This window comes from Haematobia irritans, chromosome 4 (assembly GCF_050003625.1).
Source record: "Haematobia irritans isolate KBUSLIRL chromosome 4, ASM5000362v1, whole genome shotgun sequence".
Lineage (NCBI taxonomy): Eukaryota > Metazoa > Arthropoda > Insecta > Diptera > Muscidae > Haematobia > Haematobia irritans.
The window spans coordinates 142,871,786-142,893,058 of record NC_134400.1 but is presented as its reverse complement, the minus strand read 5'-3'; the positions used below and the strand labels follow the sequence as shown (position 1 = coordinate 142,893,058).

General features: G+C 31.4%; 1 protein-coding gene across 9 annotated transcripts in view; it reads right to left on the bottom strand.

The window, feature by feature from the left end:
* The window catches only part of Spn (protein phosphatase 1 regulatory subunit spinophilin), a 367,965-nt gene that overhangs the window by 5,053 nt on the left and 341,639 nt on the right, over positions 1-21,273 (bottom strand). For 2 of the 9 annotated variants that reach the window (XM_075307296.1, XM_075307298.1), the window contains 3 exons: positions 15,220-16,150; positions 5,878-6,014; positions 4,696-4,940 (listed from right to left, as the gene is read on the bottom strand). In XM_075307296.1, coding sequence (XP_075163411.1) covers positions 4,696-4,940; positions 5,878-6,014; positions 15,220-16,150 — 1,313 coding nt within the window. The remainder of the gene's footprint in view (positions 1-4,695; positions 4,941-5,877; positions 6,015-15,219; positions 16,151-21,273) is intronic. The other 7 variants (XM_075307302.1, XM_075307305.1, XM_075307299.1 and 4 more) reach the window with 6 other exon arrangements.

Genomic DNA, 21,273 nt, shown 5'->3' with positions numbered 1-21,273 from the left:
TGTCCAGATCGAGTGATATGCAAATGTTTGTATTTGGGACAAACCTTTATATAGACCCCAACACATTTGACGGATGTGATATGGTATCGAAAATTTAGATCTACAAAGTGGTGTAGGGTATAATATAGTCGGCCCCGCCCGACTTTAGACTTTCCTTACTTGTTTGTTCTACCGCAGAGTATATTTCTTTATTTTTTCATAAAAAAACTTGGCAAAAAATTATGGGAGATTTTTGTGAGGAATTTTGATTCAAATTGGGTTTTTGCATAGAAAAAAATTGAACTAAATTTTATTCCAAATTTTGGGATTCACTTAAGCGCCAGATCATTCCCATTTTAACCACGCTGTAGTTCATTCTTACTATTTTTGAGAAGTGTACGAAAAACTTCTTCTGTTTTAGTTAGAATTGAATAAAATTGTTCATAAATTTTTTGAGACATACTTGCAATAAAGAAAAAATCGTTGTGCTGTGGAAAATTTCTTACAAAATTTCAAAAAGAAATTAAAACAAAATAAAATTTTTGCAATAAATATTAGTTCATTTTAGCATCAGTTTTACAACGGACTTTCCGTTCTATGTGGGCAGGAATGCTTCCTAATTTGGGAAGAAGAGCCAGAAAAAAAAACACTGGTAACTGGCAACTTTCGTGCTCATTTCTCAATATGTATTGCATCAGTTCTCGCGATCACGACGATTTTTTTCAGCACTGCGGCGTGGATTTCGATCAAATTCAAAAGGTCATAGCTTCAATCCCATTTCTAAATTACAGAAGATATCTAAAAACAACTTCCATTACAAATTGCTTCAATATTAAAAAAAAGAAATTTTTAAATCCTGAAGTAGAATTGGAAGTCGCAATAAAATATAATTTTAATTTTTGTTGCTATGCAAACAGGACAATATTAGAATTAATCTACTTCTAAAATTCATCGAAACGTTGCTACGTTTTAGGATTCCACGCAATATTCTATATTAGCACTATCTTTTGGGACAAACGAAACGAATTTTCTACGGTAACCGTTGTAGGAAAAACAAGAAAATAGAAATTAAATTACGACATTTTGATTTCTATTTTACAATCTCATTTAAAATTAAAGGAATTTGCACTAGTTTCAAATGTTCCTTAGTCATTACAATCCCAGCAAAAAAAGCGTCTCCAAAAAAGTAATGAAATGTTCTTTTTGGATCCGGAAGTGGTGCAAAATTGACGCAGAAGCGATGAATTTAACATAGGCTTGTCATAGGATGAAAGTCCTCCATTTCAACAGCCGTTGCACTGAATTTGCATCACTTATTTAGGTGTGATCCGAATTCAATGTTTTGGATGTAAATTAAAAAATTCTGTGATATTTTCTCAAATAAATAATTTTTATACTTTTTTATAATTTTTAATGGATTCTAACGCTTGTCGGAAACGTTTGACCTCAAATATTTTCAAAAATTCACAATTTTTTCAGATTGGATTTAGCATTTTTTTCGACAAAATTTAAATGGTTTGTACCATTTTATGAATTCTTACTCTGTTTTTAACCTATTTGAAACAAAAAAAGTTAAAATTACCCATTAAAAGTATGAAAAATCCATGTTATAAAAAATTGAATTAAGAGAATTTCCTGGGTAGTTAAAATAAAGAACATCATTGGGAGTGCATCTTCTGGAAGTGCTTTTAAAGTTGTGCCTTTGGAAGAACTTCCAAATTTTTTTGCTGAGAATAGAATGAATTCCAAAACGTTTTGAACATTACCCGAGTTGAACCTATTATATTTATACTAAATAAAGAAACTGAAATTTATACAATAAAATATTCGTGTACAGGGTTTTAGTGAGACAGTTGGCAACAATAAGAAAGTTTTAGTATTTATAAAAATGAATTTCAAAATAAAATTTTCTCTACTTTCTCAGCAATTTTGCAGGGAATTCATGAATTTGATGATGAATTTTCAAAGAAATGTCCCACTTAAATGCGCTTATTCTATGTACTCGTATGAATAAGGACAGAAGGATCAAGTATAAATGTGGAGAGCATGAATGCCACATAGTTCTTAAGAAATCGTGATAAAATATACAAACAACTCTTCTTTACAGGAGTGACGAAGCACCCGCCTACCCTAGTGCAACTCAGCTGCGCTAATTTCCGCACCACCATTATTCACATATTTTAAGTACGTTGTTCGTCTTATATGTGTAGAATGAAGCGCACTGAAGCATGTTGTGAGGAAAAGTAGTGACTACAGTATGGACTCTATATTTTTACTGCTTGGTATGCAAAATTCAAGCGTGGTGAAATTAGCACGGAGGACGGTGAACGCAGTGGACGCCCAAAACAGGTGGTTACCGACGAAAACATCAAAAAAAAAAAAATCCACAAAATGATTTTGAATGACCGTAAAATGAAGTTGATTGAGTTAGCAGAGGCCTTAAAGATATCAAAGGAACGTGTTGGTCATATCATTCATCAATATTTGGATATGCAGAAGCTCTGTGCAAAATGGGTGCACCGCGAGCTCACATTTGACCAAAAACAACAACGTGTTGATGATTCTGAGCGGTGTTTGCAGCTGTTAACTCGTAATACACCCCGAGTTTTTCCGTCGATATGAGACAATGGATGAAACATGGCTCCATCACTACACTCCTGAGTCCAATCGACAGTCGGCTGAGTGGACAGCGACCGGTGAACCGTCTCCGAAGCGTGGAAAGACTCAAAAGTCCGCTGGCAAAGTAATGGCCTCTGTTTTTTTGGGATGCGCATGGAATAATTTTTATCGATTATCTTGAGAAGGGAAAAACCATCAACAGTGAATATTATATGGCGCTGTTGGAGCGTTTGAAGGTCGAAATCGCGGCAAAACGGCCCCCATATGAAGAAGAAAAAAGTGTTGTTCCACCAAGACAACGCACCGTGCCACAAGTCATTGAGAACGATGGCAAAAATTCATGAATTGGGCTTCGAATTGCTTCCCCACTCACCGTATTCTCCAGATCTGGCCCCAGCGACTTTTTCTTGTTCTCAGACCTCAAAAGAATGCTCGCAGGGAAAAAATTTGGCTGCAATGAAGAGGTGATCGCCGAAACTGAGGCCTATTTTGAGGCAAAACCGAAGGAGTACTACCAAAATGGTATCAAAAAATTGGAAGGTCGTTATAATCGTTATATCGCTCTTGAAGGGAGCGAATAATAAAAAGGAATTTTGACAAACAAATGTGTTTTTCTTTGTTAGACCGGGGACTTATCAGCCAACCTGTCTGTTAGGACCGATATGCACAATTTCAACAGTCGTTGCACTGAATTTGTAACCCTTTTTAAGGTGTGATCCGAATTCAGTATTCTGGATGTGAATGTAAAAAAAATTGTAATATTTTGCAAAATAAATAATTTCTTTACGAGATTTAGGCATTATAACGCTTGCCTGAAACGTTTGACCTCAAAAGTTTTTAAAAATTTGGAATTTGTTCTATAATAAATTAAGCAAAAATTCTTGGATTTAGCAACAAAATTTAAATAATTTGTACCATTTTATAAATTCTTACTCCTTTTTGAACATATTTGTAACAAAAAAAGTTAAAATTACTCATTAAAAATAGGAATAAAGCGAGTTATAAAAATTTGAATTAAAAGTAAAAATAAAGAACCTATTTGGGAGGGCATTTTTGGAAATGCTTTTTAAGTTGTGCCTTTGGAACAACTTCCAAATGTTTTTTTGCTGGGATTTTGCCAGAATAATGGAAAAAGTACCCAGCAAAAAAATTTGGAAGTTCTTCCCAAGGCACAACTTTAAAAGCACTTCCAGAAGATGTACTACCTATGATGTTCTTTATTTTAACTACCCAGGAAGTTCTTTTAATTCAATTTTTTATAACTTGTTTTTTTTTTCATACTTTTAATGTGTAATTTTAACTTTTTTTGTTTCAAATAGGTTAAAAACAGAATAATTCATAAAATGGTACAAATCATTTAAATTTTGTCGACAAAAATGCTAAATCCAATCTGAAAAAATTGTGAATTTTTGAAAATATTTGAGGTCAAACGTTTCCGACAATTAAAAATTATAAAAATTATTTATTTGACAAAATATCACAGAATTTTTTATTTACATCCAAAACATTGAATTCGGATCACACCTAAAGAAGTGATGCAAATTCAGTGCAACGGCTGTTGAAAGGGAGGACTTCCGTCCTATGACAAGCCCATGTTAAATTCATCACTTCTTCTGCGTCAATTTTGCCCACCTCCGGATCCAAAAAGGACATTTTCATTACTTTTTTGGCGACGCTTTTTTCTGGGTAGTGGCTCACGATGGACAATACGCGCTCGCAATACATATCCACAAAATTTTGGTAGGTTAAAGCTGCATCCCGATTTATTGTTTGGTTCACTTAGACTATTCAGTCCATTGTGATAAGAATTTTAGTAAATGTATCTTTTTTTAATAAATTAAACAAAACATTTTGGAAATTTTATCGATTTCTTGTCTAACATATGGTTGTTGTTGTTGTTGTTGTAGCCCTTTGGAGTTGGTATTTTCGAGTTTTTCGGGAAATAAGCATACTCCAAATGGGGGTTTGCAGTCCTTGGACAGGGTTGAAAACCCTGTGTCCGCCCCGGGCCGTAGACCCGACTGCAACGAGGGTGGTGAGTTTACTTGGTTCGAAAGTATGTCGTACGTGAATCTTTAAAACTCTATTTATTCTTACCTGTTCTTTGGTCCATTCATGTACTGGTCCTCCTTTATAGTTATAAATAGCTGCCTTACGATCAGAAAAACTTGAACTGGATCCCGATAAGTCCAAACCTCGACTAGGAGAATAACCGGGAGAAGAGCAGCCAGATGACATACTTGTCGGCGATGGAGGGCCATTACTATGTGTCGATACTGAATGCTGTTGTTGCCATGGTACTGTACCAGGCGGAGATAAAGATTGAGGAATAACTTGTTTAACTTTAATCGATTTAAAAAAAAATTAAATCAAAATGACATATTTTTGTTAAAAAAAAAATAATAAAAATCCATAGGGGTTAGTAAGCAGTTACCACATCATTTCATGTCGAATGTAGGCATTTTTTTTTTTTTTTTGTTTGAGGATGGAGAAAAATAGAAGACAAGGAATAGACATTGAGAGATAAAGAAAATTCCATTTAAGAAATATTTGGATATGTTACACTTTTAAAAATGTGCTCGAAATACTCTTATAAATATATACATAATATATAAAACAGCAAATAAATAGCACTTTATAATGGACAATAACAAAATAAGGATGAATGACAAAAGGGTTTGGACTAAATAATGCCCCTATCTCGCAAGATAGAGTATATTAATCCGAGCTTTTTGTCAATCTTCTCAAGAGGTCAATTGTATGCAGGCATTATGTAATGTTATTAATTCAATACACAAATTACAACACCAAAAAGATTACATATCAGAGAAATAGTTTAACGAAAATTTTTTATGTGTTTCAATTTTAGTGAATTATGAAATTTGCAAAAAAAAAGGAAATAAACACTAATTGAATAAATGTTAGTATTATGGGATTTTGCCATGGGATTTGTTTGCTTAGTGGTCTACAACAAGCGATTTGGTGGAGAGGAGGTCATGTTTAAGCGTTTGTGGTTAGTTTTGTGAATGTGATTTGTGAAAGGCTAAATATATTTTGGTGTTATGGTGGAGGTTGTGGATGTGTTTGATCTCATTTTAAAATTTTCTAGTGCTGATTGGGTTGATTCAACATTTAAAGATATGCTCTCAATTTGGTTTTTTTATTTGCATTGCTTTGAGGTGGTTTAATATGTGTTTTTGAATTGATTGAATTGATTTTGATTGATTGAGATTATTTTGTTTTTTTTTTTTTGTTAAGAAAAGTAACAGTATGTGTCACCTTTTGGTTGAGCCTCATTTACAGCTTGTCGTATTTCATTTATTAGAGTTTTGCAATTGATAGCTGCCGCCGATTGCGTTTTGTTTATTTCAGTATAATCATCGCTGGAATGTCGTGATGAGCCATCACCCAAACGTCTGGAAATTAAGAGCAAAGAATATATCATTAACATTTTTCGAATATAAAAATTATTATTTTAGTTTGTATACTGACATATATTTCTCTTAAACAATTACTATTTGCAGTCGAACTTCTATATAAAGAAGCCTTTTTTTAAAGAATCAATTATAAGAACATTGTGTTGTGCACTGAAAAAAATATTGTCGTAAGGCCAAAGATTTCATGTCTTTAAAATACAAATAAGTTGTTTGCTTAGACGCATTTCTCTGATATAAAGTTTTTTCATAGACCAAACTTTTGTATAAAGTTGTTTTGACCTTATAATTAGATTATTCGACGTCAAAATTGAAAGAAAATTTTGTTTGACTAAGGTCAACTTGTCTTGTGAAAAATTCTTCCAAACTAATGAAATTGTCTTTAAATTTGTTGTCTTTTTACATCTTGACAATAAAGCAAAAAATCGGATGATTTTTACTTGAAACATAGCATTATTTCTACTTGAAGTCATGTGCAGGGCTGTGGAGTCGGAGCTGGAGTCGGAATCTGAAGATTTTGCTGGAGTCGGATTCGGAGTCGGATCCGGAGTCGTAAAAATTTTGCTCGACTCCGACTCCGGCGAAACAAAATTTGAAAAACACTTCCTATATTTGCAACTAAAGAAATATTTCGACAAATTAGATTCCATTAGGGCTTTTAATCGAACAACGAAGTGCTGGATTTCAGGCCATTCGAAGTGTATTTATATGGGTGAAATTTCACGGTGATATAAAAAGTAGGTTTTACTAGAATATGAACTGAATTGATCAATTGTATTGTCCATTTTTAACATTTTAAAATATCGGTTTTTGACCCTATATGTACTCTTGACAAAGGTACAATTTTAAGGCAATATAACAATATAACCAAACGTTCTGAAATTTTGGCAGGTATGTCGAGAGCGAAGATGGGTCAAAATTGACTCGACTCCAGAGCTTTGGAGTCGAGTCAATTTTGCTCGACTCCGATTCGGACTCCGACTTCAGCACTTCTTATTAGCCTCGACTCCGGAGTCGACTCCAGGTGGTGTACCTAAATCTCATTTTAACAGTATTCCAATTGTATTCTTAAGATTCCAAAAATAGACCGATAGAAGTATTCCATTTTTTTTAAAATATCGGTTTTTGACCCTATATGTACTCTTGACAAAGGTACAATTTTAAGGCAATATAACAATATAACTAAACGTTCTGAAATTTTGGCAGGTATGTCGAGAGCGAAGATGGCTCAAAATTGACTCGACTCCAGAGCTGTGGAGTCGAGTCAATTTTGCTCGACTCCGATTCGGACTCCGACTTCAGCACTTCTTATTAGCCTCGACTCCGACTCCGGAGTCGACTCCAGGTGGTGTACCTAAATCTCATTTTAACAGTATTCCAATTGTATTTTTAAGATTCCAAAATTAGACCGATATAAGTATTCCATTTTGCCATATATGTTTATATGTCCAAAAGAACTCTAATTTTAAATGTTGATATGACTCGACGACAATCCTCAGCATTTTTGGGATGTAACGAACTCTACATTTTAATTTCAGACCACTAAATTAAAATACGAAACAAGACTTTATAACAGGTTGGCTGATAAGTCCCCGGTCTAACAAAGAAAACACATTTTTTTAAAATTCGTTTTTATTATTAAATATAGTTCCCTTCAAGAGCGATGCAACGATTATAACGACCTTCCAATTTTTTGATACCATTTTGGTAGTACTCCTTCGGTTTTGGCCCAAAATAGGCCTCAGTTTCGGCGATCACCTCTTAATTGCAGCCAAATTTTCTCCCTGCGAGCATCCTATTGAGGTCTGAGAACAAGAAAAAGTCGCTGGGGCCAGATCTGGAGAATACGATGGGTGGGGAAGCAATTCGAAGCCCAATTCATGAATTTTTACCATCGTTCTCAATGACTTGTGGCACGGTGCGTGGAACAACACTTTTTTCTTCTTCATATGGGGCTGTTTTGCCACGATTTCGACCTTCAAACGCTCCAATAACGCCATATAATAGTCACTATTCATGGGTTTTTCCCTTCTCAAGATAATCGATAAAAATTATTCCATGCGCATCCCAAAAAAACAGAGGCCATTCATTGCCAGCGGACTTTTGAGTCTTTCCACGCTTCGGAGACGGTGGTCGCTGTCCACTCAGCCGACTGTCGATTGGACTCAAGAGTGTAGTGATGGAGCCATGTTTCATCCATTGTCACATATCGAAGGAAAAACTCGGTTGTATTACGAGTTAACAGCTGCAAACATCGCTCAGAATCATCAACACGTTGTTGTTTTTGGTCAAATGTGAGCTCGCGCGGCACCCATTTTGCACAGAGCTTCCGCATATCCAAATATTTATGAATGATATGACCAAGACGTTCCTTTGATATCTTTAAGGCCTCTGCTATCTCGATTAACTTCATTGTACGGTCATTCAAAATCATTTGCACAGAGCTTCCGCATATCCAAATATTGATGAATGATATGACCAAGACGTTCCTTTGATATCTTTAAGGCCTCTGCTATCTCGATTAACTTCATTGTATGGTCATTCAAAATCATTTTGTGGATTTTTTTGATGTTTTCGTCGGTAACCAACTCTTTCGGTCGTCCACTGCGTTCACCGTCCTCCGTGCTCATTTCACCACGCTTGAATTTTGCATACCAATCAATTATTGTTGATTCCCCTGGGGCAGAGTCCGGAAACTCATTATCAAGCCAAGTTTTTGCTTCCACCTATTTTTTCCCTTCAGAAAACAGTATTTTATCAAAACACGAAATTCCTTTTTTCCATTTTTTTCACAATAACAAAAGTTGCTTCAAAAAAGACGATCTATCTCACAAACTAATTGACTTACAGACGTCAAATTTTGACACGAATCATTTTAAGGTTGGTACTATATAAAAATAATATGCTTTAATACTAGCGACGCCATCTATATGTCAGACCGGGGGCTTATCAGCCAACCTGTTACACTGGTAGAAAAATTTTCGTTATATTAATGAAATGTGTCATTAAAATTGAGCCAATGAAACAAATTTATTGATATAACGAAATTTTTCGTTAGTATAACGAATTTTCTGCTAGTCAATTAAACGTTTCGTACTATTAACGAGCATTTTCATTGTCTTAATGGAAATGTTTCGTTGTATCAATGAAAACTTTTCGTTGGCTCAATTTTAACGAAATTTTCTTTGTGTGTAATTACTTGAGAAATATCCATATACACCCGATGTCCTTGGAAGCTGTAATTTTAAATTAAACCTCTGCCAACGTGCTATCTGAGCCGGTCTTTTGGGAGAAAGTTTGTTTCATCAAAGCCACTTGAACTTCTTTACATTAAATTAATGGCCTCTAATGTCCATAACTGATAGACATCCGCCCAAAGACAATAAACTTTAGGAAGATAGGAAATTGGCTTGCGTCATACCAAAAGTTGAATTTACCATGTTAGTTCCATACATGTTTGTAAGTTTTTTATTTTTATTTGTTTTTCGTTTTAATTTTTTATAGGAAAAACTTAATTTTCTTAATGAAACAATGTTCAATTTTAGGCAACAACAACAAATTACATTTTCCCCTTTATGGAAATTTATTTCGTGCACTTAGTTTCTTTTTATTTGCATTTTATTGCTATGTCAATACTTGTCGTATACGCGTTTGGTTCGAGTATGAAACTAACACGGTAAATGGTTTGATTTCCTCAGTAGCCAGTTTCCTATCTTCCTTGAGTTTATTGTCTTTGATTCCGCCCGTCCTAATTTTTGGCAGTTTGTTTTTGTTTTTCTATATCCGACACATTACATTTTTTAACATCTAAACTTTCTATCTAATTAGCCCGACAATTTGATTTTTGTGTATTTTTCTTTTTCTATAAAATGCCTATGAAGATTAATACCAGGATTTTACTTCTTAAACTTCTGGAAGCCTAATTATTTACTTATTTTTTTTTTTAAATTTTTTGTTTTTATAAATACATATTGTGGAGATTGTTGTTATATACCCATATTTTGATGTGCAAAGACCACCAGAGTCTTGTGTCGTATTTTAATTTATTGGCCTGACATTAAAATCTAGAGTTCTTTACATCCCTAAAATGCTGAGATTTGTCGTCGAGTCGTATCAAAATTTAAAATTAGAGTTATTTTGGATATATAAACACATATGGCAAAATAGAATACTTATATCGGTCCATTTTTTGAACACTACACCTTAAAACTACAATTGGAATACTGTTCAAATGAGATTTAGGTATACCATCCGGAGTCGACTCCGGAATCGGAGCCGGAGTCGAGCAAAATTGACTCGACTCCACAGCCCTGGTCATGTCAGAATTTAAAAATTTAAGTTGTCGTTAACAAATTTTAAATGGACTTTAATATCACATGAAGAAAACAAAAAATGACGAAAAACGACTAAATTAAAAAAAATATATATATTACTTAGAAAAAAGTATGCAAAACTTACATTTAAATAATACCCTGTTCCACAGTGTGGCGCAGGGTATAAAAAAGATTTCTGTTTAAAAAGTATCCTTACTTTAATTCTCCGCTCCTTGAGCTCGGAATCAATACCAAAATCATTAGTATAAAGACAAAATCTTTTGAACCGGGCATGCTGTTTTTTTTTCAGTGTGGGTCCGAAGAATTTGCTGTAATCGGAGCCGGAGCCGTAAAAATTTTAGTCGACTCCGACTTCGGTCGAACCAAAATTTTAAAAACATTTCATATTATAGTAACTAAACAAATATTTACACAAAATTGATTCCTTTGAGTTCTTCTATCGATCAATGACTATAATTGCGCTACAACTTCGAATGATGGACATTTTCTAGAAGGTTACACTAGAAGACCACAATAATATTATATTTGCAACATTTCGAAATATCAATTTTAATTTAATTTTCAATATTATTTTAAAACGATATAGCTATGTACGTCTGTTTGTAGACTTTACGAGCACATATAAACTGATCTTTCGATTTGGTTTCTTGAGCGCATCGATTAGTTTGATTTACCACCAGCCTCAAATTTTCATACGATGTGCCAGAAGTTTTAAAAATATATGACACAACTGATTCTTGAGCGAATAAAAACCACCATATTAATTGGCTAATTTTTATATCACCCATAGAAAACGATACCAGGATTTTATTTCTTCAACTTCTTGAAGCCTTAAACTTTGTGTTTGTGATTATTGGTTTCTGCTCATAAGTGACGGGGCATCTAGAGCTCATTTGTACACATAAATATGTAAGATAATTTATATTGGTCTATTTGGTATACCCTCCGCCCCAGAATTACAATTTTTTTGATTGGAAAATCCAGTGACGTGGTATTGCCACGATTGCCACTCGAGCCAAACATAATCTACCCAAATTTGGAGACAATTTTAACAAAAAACTACCAAACAAAAAAATTATATTTTGCAAAATTTAATTTCTTTAGCTTTTTTTATTTCTATAGAAAATTTTCTCAAAATGTTATTTATATAGAAAATTTTGTCAAAATTTTATTTCTATAGAAAATTTTCACAAAATTTTATTTCTATAGAAAATTTTGTCAAAATATTATTTCATTAGAAAATTTTAGTCAACATTTTATTTATATAGAAAATTTTCTCAACATTTTATTTTTATAAAAAAAAAATTCTCAAAATTTTATTTCTATAGAAAATTTTCTCAAAATTTTATTTCTACAGAAAATTTTCTCAATATTTTATTTTTATAGAAAATTTTCTCAAAATTTCATTTCTACAGAAAATTTTAGTCAAAATTTTATTTCTATAGAAAATGTTGGTCAAAATTTTATTTCTATAGAAAAATTTAGTCCAAATTTTATTTCTACAGAAAATTTTAGTCCAAATTTTATTTCTATAGAAAATTTTGTCAAAATTTTATTTCTATAGAAAATTTTGGTCAACATTTTATTTCTTTAGAAAATTTTCTCAAAATTTTATTTTTATAGAAAAATTTCTCAAAATTTCATTTCTACAGAAAATTTTAGTCAAAATTTTATTTCTATAGAAAATGTTGGTCAAAATTTTTTTTTGAAAATTTTGGTCAAAATTTTATTTCTATAGAAATTTTTTTCAAAATTTTATTTCTATAGAAAATTTTGTCAAAATTTTATTTCTATAGAAAATTTTGTCAAAATTTTATTTGTATAGAAAATTTTGTCAAAATTTTATTTGTATAGAAAATTGTATCAAAATGTTATTTCATTAGAAAATTTTAGTCAAAACCTTATTTATATAGAAAATTTTCTCAAAATTTTATCTTTATAAAAAATTTTGGTCAAAATTTTATTTCTATAGAAAATTTTGGTCAAATTTTTTTTTCTATAGGAAATTTTCTCAAAATTTTATTTCTACAGAAAATTTTGGTCAAAATTTTATCTCTATAGAAAATGTTGGTCAAAATTTTATTTCTATAGAAAATGTTGGTCAAAATTTTATTTCTACAGAAAATTTTGTGAAAATTTTATTTCTAAAAAAAATGTTGTGAAAATTTTACTTCTATAGAAAGTTTTGTCAAAATATTATTTCTATAGAAAATTTTAGTAAAAATTTTATTTCTATAGAAAGTTTTGGTCAACATTTTATTTCTATAGAAAATTTTGTCAAAATTTTATTTCTATAGAAATTTTTCTTAAAATGTTATTTCTATACAAAATTTTATTTCTATAGAAAATGTTGGTCAAAATTTTATTTCTTTATAGGAAATTTTTAGTCAAAATTTTATTTCCATAGACAATTTTGTCAAAGTTTTATTTATATAGAAAATTTGGTCAAAATATTATTTCATTAGAAAATTTTAGTCAACATTTTATTTATATACAAAATTTTCTCAACATTTTATTTTTATAAAAAAAAAAAAATTCTCAAAATTTTATTTCTATAGAAAATTTTCTCAAAATTTTATTTCTACAGAAAATTTTCTCAATATTTTATTTTTATAGAAAATTTTGGTCAACATTTTATTTCTTTAGAAAAATTTAGTCCAAATATTATTTCTACAGAAAATTTTAGTCCAAATTTTATTTCAACAGAAAATTTTGTCAAAATGTTATTTCTATAGAAAATTTTGGTCAACATTTTATTTCTTTAGAAAATTTTCTCAAAATTTTATTTCTATAGAAAATTTTCTCAAATTTCATTTCTACAGAAAATTTTAGTCAAAATTTTATTTCTATAGAAAATTTTGTCAAAATTTTATTTCTGTAGAAAATTTTGTCAAAATTTTATTTCTATAGAAAATTTTGTCAAAATTTTATTTCTGTAGAAAATTTTGTCAAAATTTTATTTCTATAGAAAATTTTGTCAAAATTTTATTTCTATAGAAAATTTTGTCAAAATTTTATTTCTATAGAAAATTGTATCAAAATGTTATTTCTATAGAAAATTGTATCAAAATTTTATTTCTATAGAAAATTTTGGTCAAAATTTCATTTCTATAGAATTTTTTCTTAATATGTTATTTCTATAGAAAATTTTGTCAAAATATTATTTCATTAGAAAATTTTAGTCAAAACTTTATTTATATAGAAAATTTTCTCAAAATTTTATCTTTATAGAAAATTTTGGTCAAAATGTTATTTCTATAGAAAATTTTGTCAAAATTTTATTTCTATAGAAAATTTTCTCAAAATTTTATTTCTACAGAAAATGTTGGTCAAAATTTTATTTCTATAGAAAATTTTGGTCAACATTTTATTTCTATAGAAAATTTAGTCAAAATTTTATTTCTAGAGAAACTTTTGGTCAAAATTTTATTTCTACAGAAAATTTTAGTCAAAATTTTATTTCTAGAGAAAATTTTGGTCAAAATTTTATTTCTATAGCAAAGTTTCTCAAAATTTTATTTCTATAGAAAATTTTGTGAAAATTTTAATTCTATAGAAAGTTTTGTCAAAATATTATTTCTATAGAAAATTTTAGTAAAAATTTTATTTCTATAGAAAGTTTTCTTAAAATGTTATTTCTATAGAAAATTTTATCAAAATGTTATTTCTATACAAAATTTTATTTCTATAGAAAATTTTGGTCAAAATTTTATTTCTTTAAAAAATTTTCTCAAAATTTTATTTCTATAGGAAATTTTCTCAAAATTTTATTTCTACAAAAATTTTTAGTAAAAATTTTATTTCCATAGAAAATTTTGTCAAAATTTTATTTCTATAGAAAATTTTGCCAAAATTTTTATGTCTATAGAAAGTTTTGTCAAAATTTTATTTTAATATAAAGTTTTGTCGAAATTTTATTTCTATAGAAAATTTTGTCAAAATTTTATTTCAATAGAAAATTTGGTAAAAATTTTATTTCTATAGAACATTTTGTCAAAATTTTATTTCTATAGAACATTTTGTCAAAATTTTATTTCTATAGAAAATTTTGTCAAAATTTTATTTCTATAGAAAATTTTGTCAAAATTTTATTTCTATAGAAAATTTTGTCAAAATTTTATTTCTATAGAAAATTTTGTCAAAATTTTATTTCTATAGAAAATTTTGTCAAAATTTTATTTCTGTAGAAAATTTTGGTCAACATTTTATTTCTATAGAAAATTGTGGTCAAAATTTTATTTCTATAGAAAATTTTGGTCAAAGCTTTAAAACACTCAACAATTTATTCCTATAGAAAATTTTAGTCAAAATTTTATTTCTATAGAAAATTGTGGTCAAAATTTTATTTCTATAGACAATTTTGGTCAAAGCTTTTAAAACACTCACAAGTGTCACCAGTATTACTGAGAGGGAATATGTCAATGCTGCAAAACGTTTTTGTTTTCGGTTGAAACTGGGGTTGAACCCTTATCCCTTTGTATGTAAGGCGAGCATGCTAACCATTATTCCACGGTGGCTTCTAATTCGAGTACCCTACGAAAATTTGTATATATCGACGCATATTATATAGGCTGCTTTATATAAATAGATCAAGAACTAAAGAGGTTTAGGTCACTTTCTATCTAGCCACTTTTTACCTAACTCCATAAGAAGACAATGTTTAGAAGCTTTAAGATAACCTGTAATCGGCCGCTGTTACCACAACCCTCACAATTCGATTCTGGAATTTCTATGGACAAAAATTCTATTAAAGGCTGTCTGTCATCCATAATCGAATTACTGGCGTCAATTTATTAAATTTATAAAAATTGTACAGTGAGAGCTATGTGATCAAGTATATTAATTTCACTTACCTTTCTCTCTCCGATAATGCCTGATTAAGTTGATCGGTAAATGATGTCGGTGGAATTTTTCCACTTATTATGGCCCCTGTGGGTCCTACACGTCGTCGACTGGGATACATCCAATTATCTGAAGACTGCTCATTCTCAGATAGCTTGTCATTCGAGCCTAAAATTGAATCATATGAACTATTGAGATCACGATTACTAGTACCGAATGTTGTCATGCCACCACGATGAAAATCATTGGGGCTAGCTGTGTTTGTGGTTGTTGTTGTGGTTGTTATTAGCGTTGCCTCACCGGGTGAACCCAGGGAATTTTTAAAGAGACCCGGGAGTCCGGTATGTGAAGCCGATGTCTTATGATCTTTGTGAACTTGGGCATACAATTGATTGATCTGTTGTTCCCGTGAATTCGCTGATGATGCCGATGACGAGGAGGTGGAATTAAGTAGTATAGCAGTGGTAGTACCAGCAATAGTACTGCCACTACCACTGCTACTATTACCATTTCCTATACCATTACCGATAGTAGCAACTCCACCACCTACGATGCTAGTACCCACACTAATTGCATTGTTAATATGATGTCCATTACTTATGAGATTACTTGGATGATGATGATGTATGCCATTGGAAAGGTTAAGTTCATGATTGGACGCTGTGGTGTTGGTGTTGTGAGCATGATGATTAAGGTTGTTAGTATTATTGTTACCCATTAGGCTGGAAGCCATGACCGCTGCCGCTGTTTGTTGAGCAACATCATCTTCACAGTCATCTAGGGCACAATCGGAGCTGCTGTTGCTCAAAGTACGCTTCGATAAGTTGTTAGTACTGTTGCCAGCCGCAATTGTCACAGCAGTTGTGGCATTGGATGCACTCGAACTGGTATTGGAATTGTTGGCAGATGGCAGTTGACGATTAGCTAAACCACCACGGGAAGCTATTATTGATATATGTATATTTGCCAAATAATTTTGATTTTGATGATATATGAAAATCAGCAGCAGCAGCAAAGCCAAGCAGAACAATATCACCCACCCAGCGCATATGCATAATAATTAAGCAGGAAAAGGGGATAACCAAATTTTGATAATATCGACGATGATGAAATTATTCGTGTATGATGGTTTTGTCGCCAATGAAGATTCCAATGGGTTTTTGTATATATACGCATAATTTGTTGGACACACAAACATTTAGACAACACATCAAATCAGATGATATCAATCAAGCCACATAGTTTATATATATATATATAGATTACATTTGGACAGCAGACAAAGACACACAGAGAGATAGAGTTTTGAATTTCCCATAACAGAAGATTTATCGTTGGGTTTGATTGATTCGATCGCATCATAGATAACACGTATACACATTTATACAGCAGCAAGAAAATTTTGTATTTTTTCATGTCGTTATAGAAATTGGTTGGTTGTAAAAAAAAAAAACAAAAAAAAAATCGAGATTTGTTTTTTTTTTTTTTTTTTGGTTTATACATAAAAATAAAAGAAAATGAAAAATGTGTTAAATAATTTACATAGACATCGAAAAAAAAAATTATAAAAAATATTTTGCGAAAAATTTAATACAAAACTGAAAAAGAAAGATTTTTTTGTTTATAGTGTTTGAAGGCAGAGAAGGATCTAAAGTGGACAAAAAGCAAGGATGCTACATCACATATTAATTTTTTGGACAAAAATGTGCATTGAAGAAGGAAAGAATAGTAGGAGCGAGATACCTATGTAAATGTATTATGTGTGCAGTGAATTCGCAAACCAATAAGAGTATCTGGTGATTTTTTGGCAGTTTTTTGAGTGGTGATTTTAAAAATGTCTTTAGTCTATTGACTTTAATTTTTGTATTTTTTTTAATATGATCTTGAGTTCTGTCTTAATTATATCCCGAGAAGAGGTCAATCACTTTTTATTAAGATTTTTTCTCTGTTCTATTAGCAAATGTGAAGAGATAAGAAATATGTCGCCCGTTTGACATTCATTAAAAAAAAAAATAAAAACACAGAAAAAATACAGCTTTGATTACTTAAATAGCATAGTTCAACATACAATTTACTATCTGTAGTGGGATTCTATATTCAATTTTAACGATGAATTGCATCGTTAAGAAGGGATAAAAAGAACAAGTACACGGATGAAAAAGACTGTTTTTCATATGTTTGGCTATAAACATTATATGTTTGGAACACAAATTTTTAAACACAATATTTTTGAGTGCAAGCATATAATGTTCATAAACTAGCATAACATGTTTGGGACATATATGTTAATATGTTAGAACATATTATGTTTGGGACATAAAATGTTTGTAAATATAATATGCTTGGATGCAAACATATATTAATTTAGAAATAGCCTATAAACATATATGTGTTTAGTAGCTTGGAGCGCTATTTAACAGGGAGCGATATTGAATTAAGTTGGTGGTTGTTGCTTGTTATTACAAAATTAACATTTTATTTTTCCTTGGGCAATTGATCAGCTACTTCTTTGATCCTTACAAACTGTGTGGTCCGCTGTTCGAATCCCCGTCCGGCAAAAGGTAAAATTAAAATAAAAAAATCATACAATTGAATAATTTCTTCTACAATGTTTGTATTACAGAAAAAGGTGCTAAGAACTAAAAAATCTCTTGGAAGTGAGAAAGATGTGGGGGAATATACAATTGAGCAGAAACAAAATTTTGAGCATTCAGGTCGAAAACCTATGTTGTTAGCACCTATATTACCTGTTTATTTTCATAATTCATTGTGATTGTAAATATATAAATAAATAAATAAAATTTTGAGCACAATATTGTTTGGGAGAATTTGTTTTAAGCATATAATATTTTTGGGTGCAAAATGCTTCCAAACATATTATATGTTCACATAATAACATATTGTTTTTTGGAAGACAACATTATTGAATTTGGATGCAAAAATACAAAATGTTTGGAACTTAGACTACCCAAACATATATTGTTTAGACCAATATGCTTTCAAACATATTATATATTGGAAGAGATCAAACATATAAATGTTTGGGCAATACCCAAAAATGTATATGCTTGAAGCAAAATATGTTTGGGAGTATATGTTACAGAAGCGATTTTTTGTGAGCGTGTATATACGGCCGTAAGTTCGGCCAGGCCGAATCTTATGTACCCTCCACCATGGATTGCGTAGAAACTTCTACGAAAGACTGTCATCCACAATCGAATTACTTGGATTGTGGTATCTTAAAACTTCTTAATATCGTTTTCTAAATTGTGAGTTACACGGATGAAAAAGACTGTTTTTCATATGTTTGGCTATAAACATTATATGTTTGGAACACAAATTTTTAAACACAATATTTTTGAGTGCAAGCAAATAATGTTCATAAACTAGCATAACATGTTTGGGACATATATGTTAATATGTTAGAACATATTATGTTTGGGACATAAAATGTTTGTAAATATAATATGCTTGGATGCAAACATATATTAATTTAGAAATAGCCTATAAACATAAATGTGTTTAGTAGCTTGGAGCGCTATTTAACAGGGAGCGATATTGAATTAAGTTGGTGGTTGTTGATTGTTATTACAAAATTAACATTTTATTTTTCCTTGGGCAATTGATCAGCTACTTCTTTGATCCTTACAAACTGTGTGGTCCGCTGTTCGAATCCCCGTCCGGCAAAAGGTAAAATTAAAATAAAAAAATCATACAATTGAATAATTTCTTCTACAATGTTTGTATTACAGAAAAAGGTGCTAAGAACTAAAAAATCTCGTGGAAGTGAGAAAGATGTGGGGGAATATACAATTGGGCAGAAACAAAATTTTGAGCATTCAGGTCGAAAACCTATGTTGTTAGCACCTATATTACCTGTTTTTTTTTCATAATTCATTATGATTGTAAATATATAAATAAATAAATAAAATTTTGAGCACAATATTGTTTGGGAGAATTTTTTTGAGCATATAATATTTTTGGGTGCAAAATGCTTCCAAACATATTATATGTTCACATAATAACATATTGTTTTTTGGAAGACAACATTATTGAATTTGGATGCAAAAATACAAAATGTTTGGAACTTAGACTACCCAAACATATATTGTTTAGACCAATATGCTTTCAAACATATTATATATTGGAAGAGATCAAACATATAAATGTTTGGGCAATACCCAAAAATATATATGCTTGAAGCAAAATATGTTTGGGAGTATATGTTACAGAAGCGATTTTTTGTGAGCGTGTAGTCCATACGTGGTAGAGAGCGAGAGAATTGAAATATGGGGGTCGCTTATATGGGGGCTATATACAATTATGAACTTGATATGAACCATATGGATGATTGGGGATCGATTTATCTGAGGGCTATATATAACAATAGACCGATATGGACCTAGTTAGGCATGGTTGTTAGCGGCCATATACTAGCACAATGTTCAACTGTCTCGGATGAAATTTGCTCCTCCAAGAGGCTCCAAAATCAAATCTCGGGATCGGTTTATATGGGGCTATATATGATTATGGAGTGATATGGACCACTTTTGGTATGGCTCTTAAATATCATATACTATCAGCACGTACCAAATTTCAACCGAATCGGATGAATTTTGCTCTTCCAAGGGGCTCCGGAGGTCAAATCTGGGGATCGGTTTATATGAAGGCTATATGTAATTATGGACCAATTTCGACCAATTTTTGCATGGGTGTTTGAGGCCATATATTAACACCACGTACCAAATTTCAACTGAATCAGATGAATTTTTGTCTTCCAAGAGGCTCCGGAGGTCAAATCTGGAGATCGGTTTATATGGGGGCTATATATAATTATGGACCCATATGGACCATTTTTTTCATGGTGATTAGAGACCATATTCTAACACCATGTACTAAATTTCAGCCCGATCGGATGAAATTTGCGAATTAGAGGCTCCGCAAGCCAACTCGGGGGATCGGTTTATATGGGGGCTATATATAATTATTGACCGATGTGGACCAATTTTTGCATAGTTGTTAGAGATCATATACTTAAACCATGTGCCACATTTCAGCCGGATCGGATGAAATTTGCTTCTCTTAGAGGCTCCGCAAGCCACATCGAGGGATCGGTTTATATGGGGGCTATATATAATTATAGTCCGATGTGGACCAATTTTTGCATGGTTGTTAGAGATCATATGCTGACACCATGTACCAAATTTCAGCCGGATCGGATGAAATTTGCTTCTCTTAGAGTCCCCGCAAGCCAAATTTGGGGGTCCGTTTATATAGGGGCTATATATAATTATGGACCGATATGGCCCATTTGCAATACCATCTGACCTACATCAATAACAACTACTTGTGCCAAGTTTCAAGTCGATAGCTTGTTTCGTTCGGAAGCTAGCGTGATTTCAACAGACGGGCGGACATGCTCAGATCGACTCAGAATTTCACCACGACCCCGAATATATATACTTTATGGGGTCTTAGAGCAATATTTCGATGTGTTACAAACGGAATGACAAAGTTAATATACCCCCATCCAAGGGTGGGGGTATAAAAATAACAACCAAACTTTTCGATATTAATTTGAACTACAATCGCAACATTTTAAAAATGCAAAGGTGAAAAGCCGCTCTAAGAATTTAGTCGGGCGGAACTGCCTTAAATCGTCTTTTAATTAATTAACAAATTAATTGATACAATTAACTTTTTAGTCAAGATAGAAACGCTAAGTTACCCAGTAAAAAATAAACGTCGCCAAAAAATTAGTGAAAATGTTCTTTTTGAATCCGAAAGTGGTGGCAAATTGACGCAGAAGCGATGAATTTAACATGGGCTCGTCATAGGACGGATGTCCACCATTTCAACAGCCGCTGCACTGAATTTGCATCACTTCTTAAGGCGTGAGGCGAATTCAGTGTTTTGAATGCGAAATAAGAAATTTTTTGATATTTTGACAAATAATTTAAAAAATTTTTATGATTTTTAAAGCATTCTACCGCTTGTCTGAAACGTTTGACATTAAATATTTTCAAAAATTTGCACTTTTTTAGATTGTTAGCTTGTCTAGAACT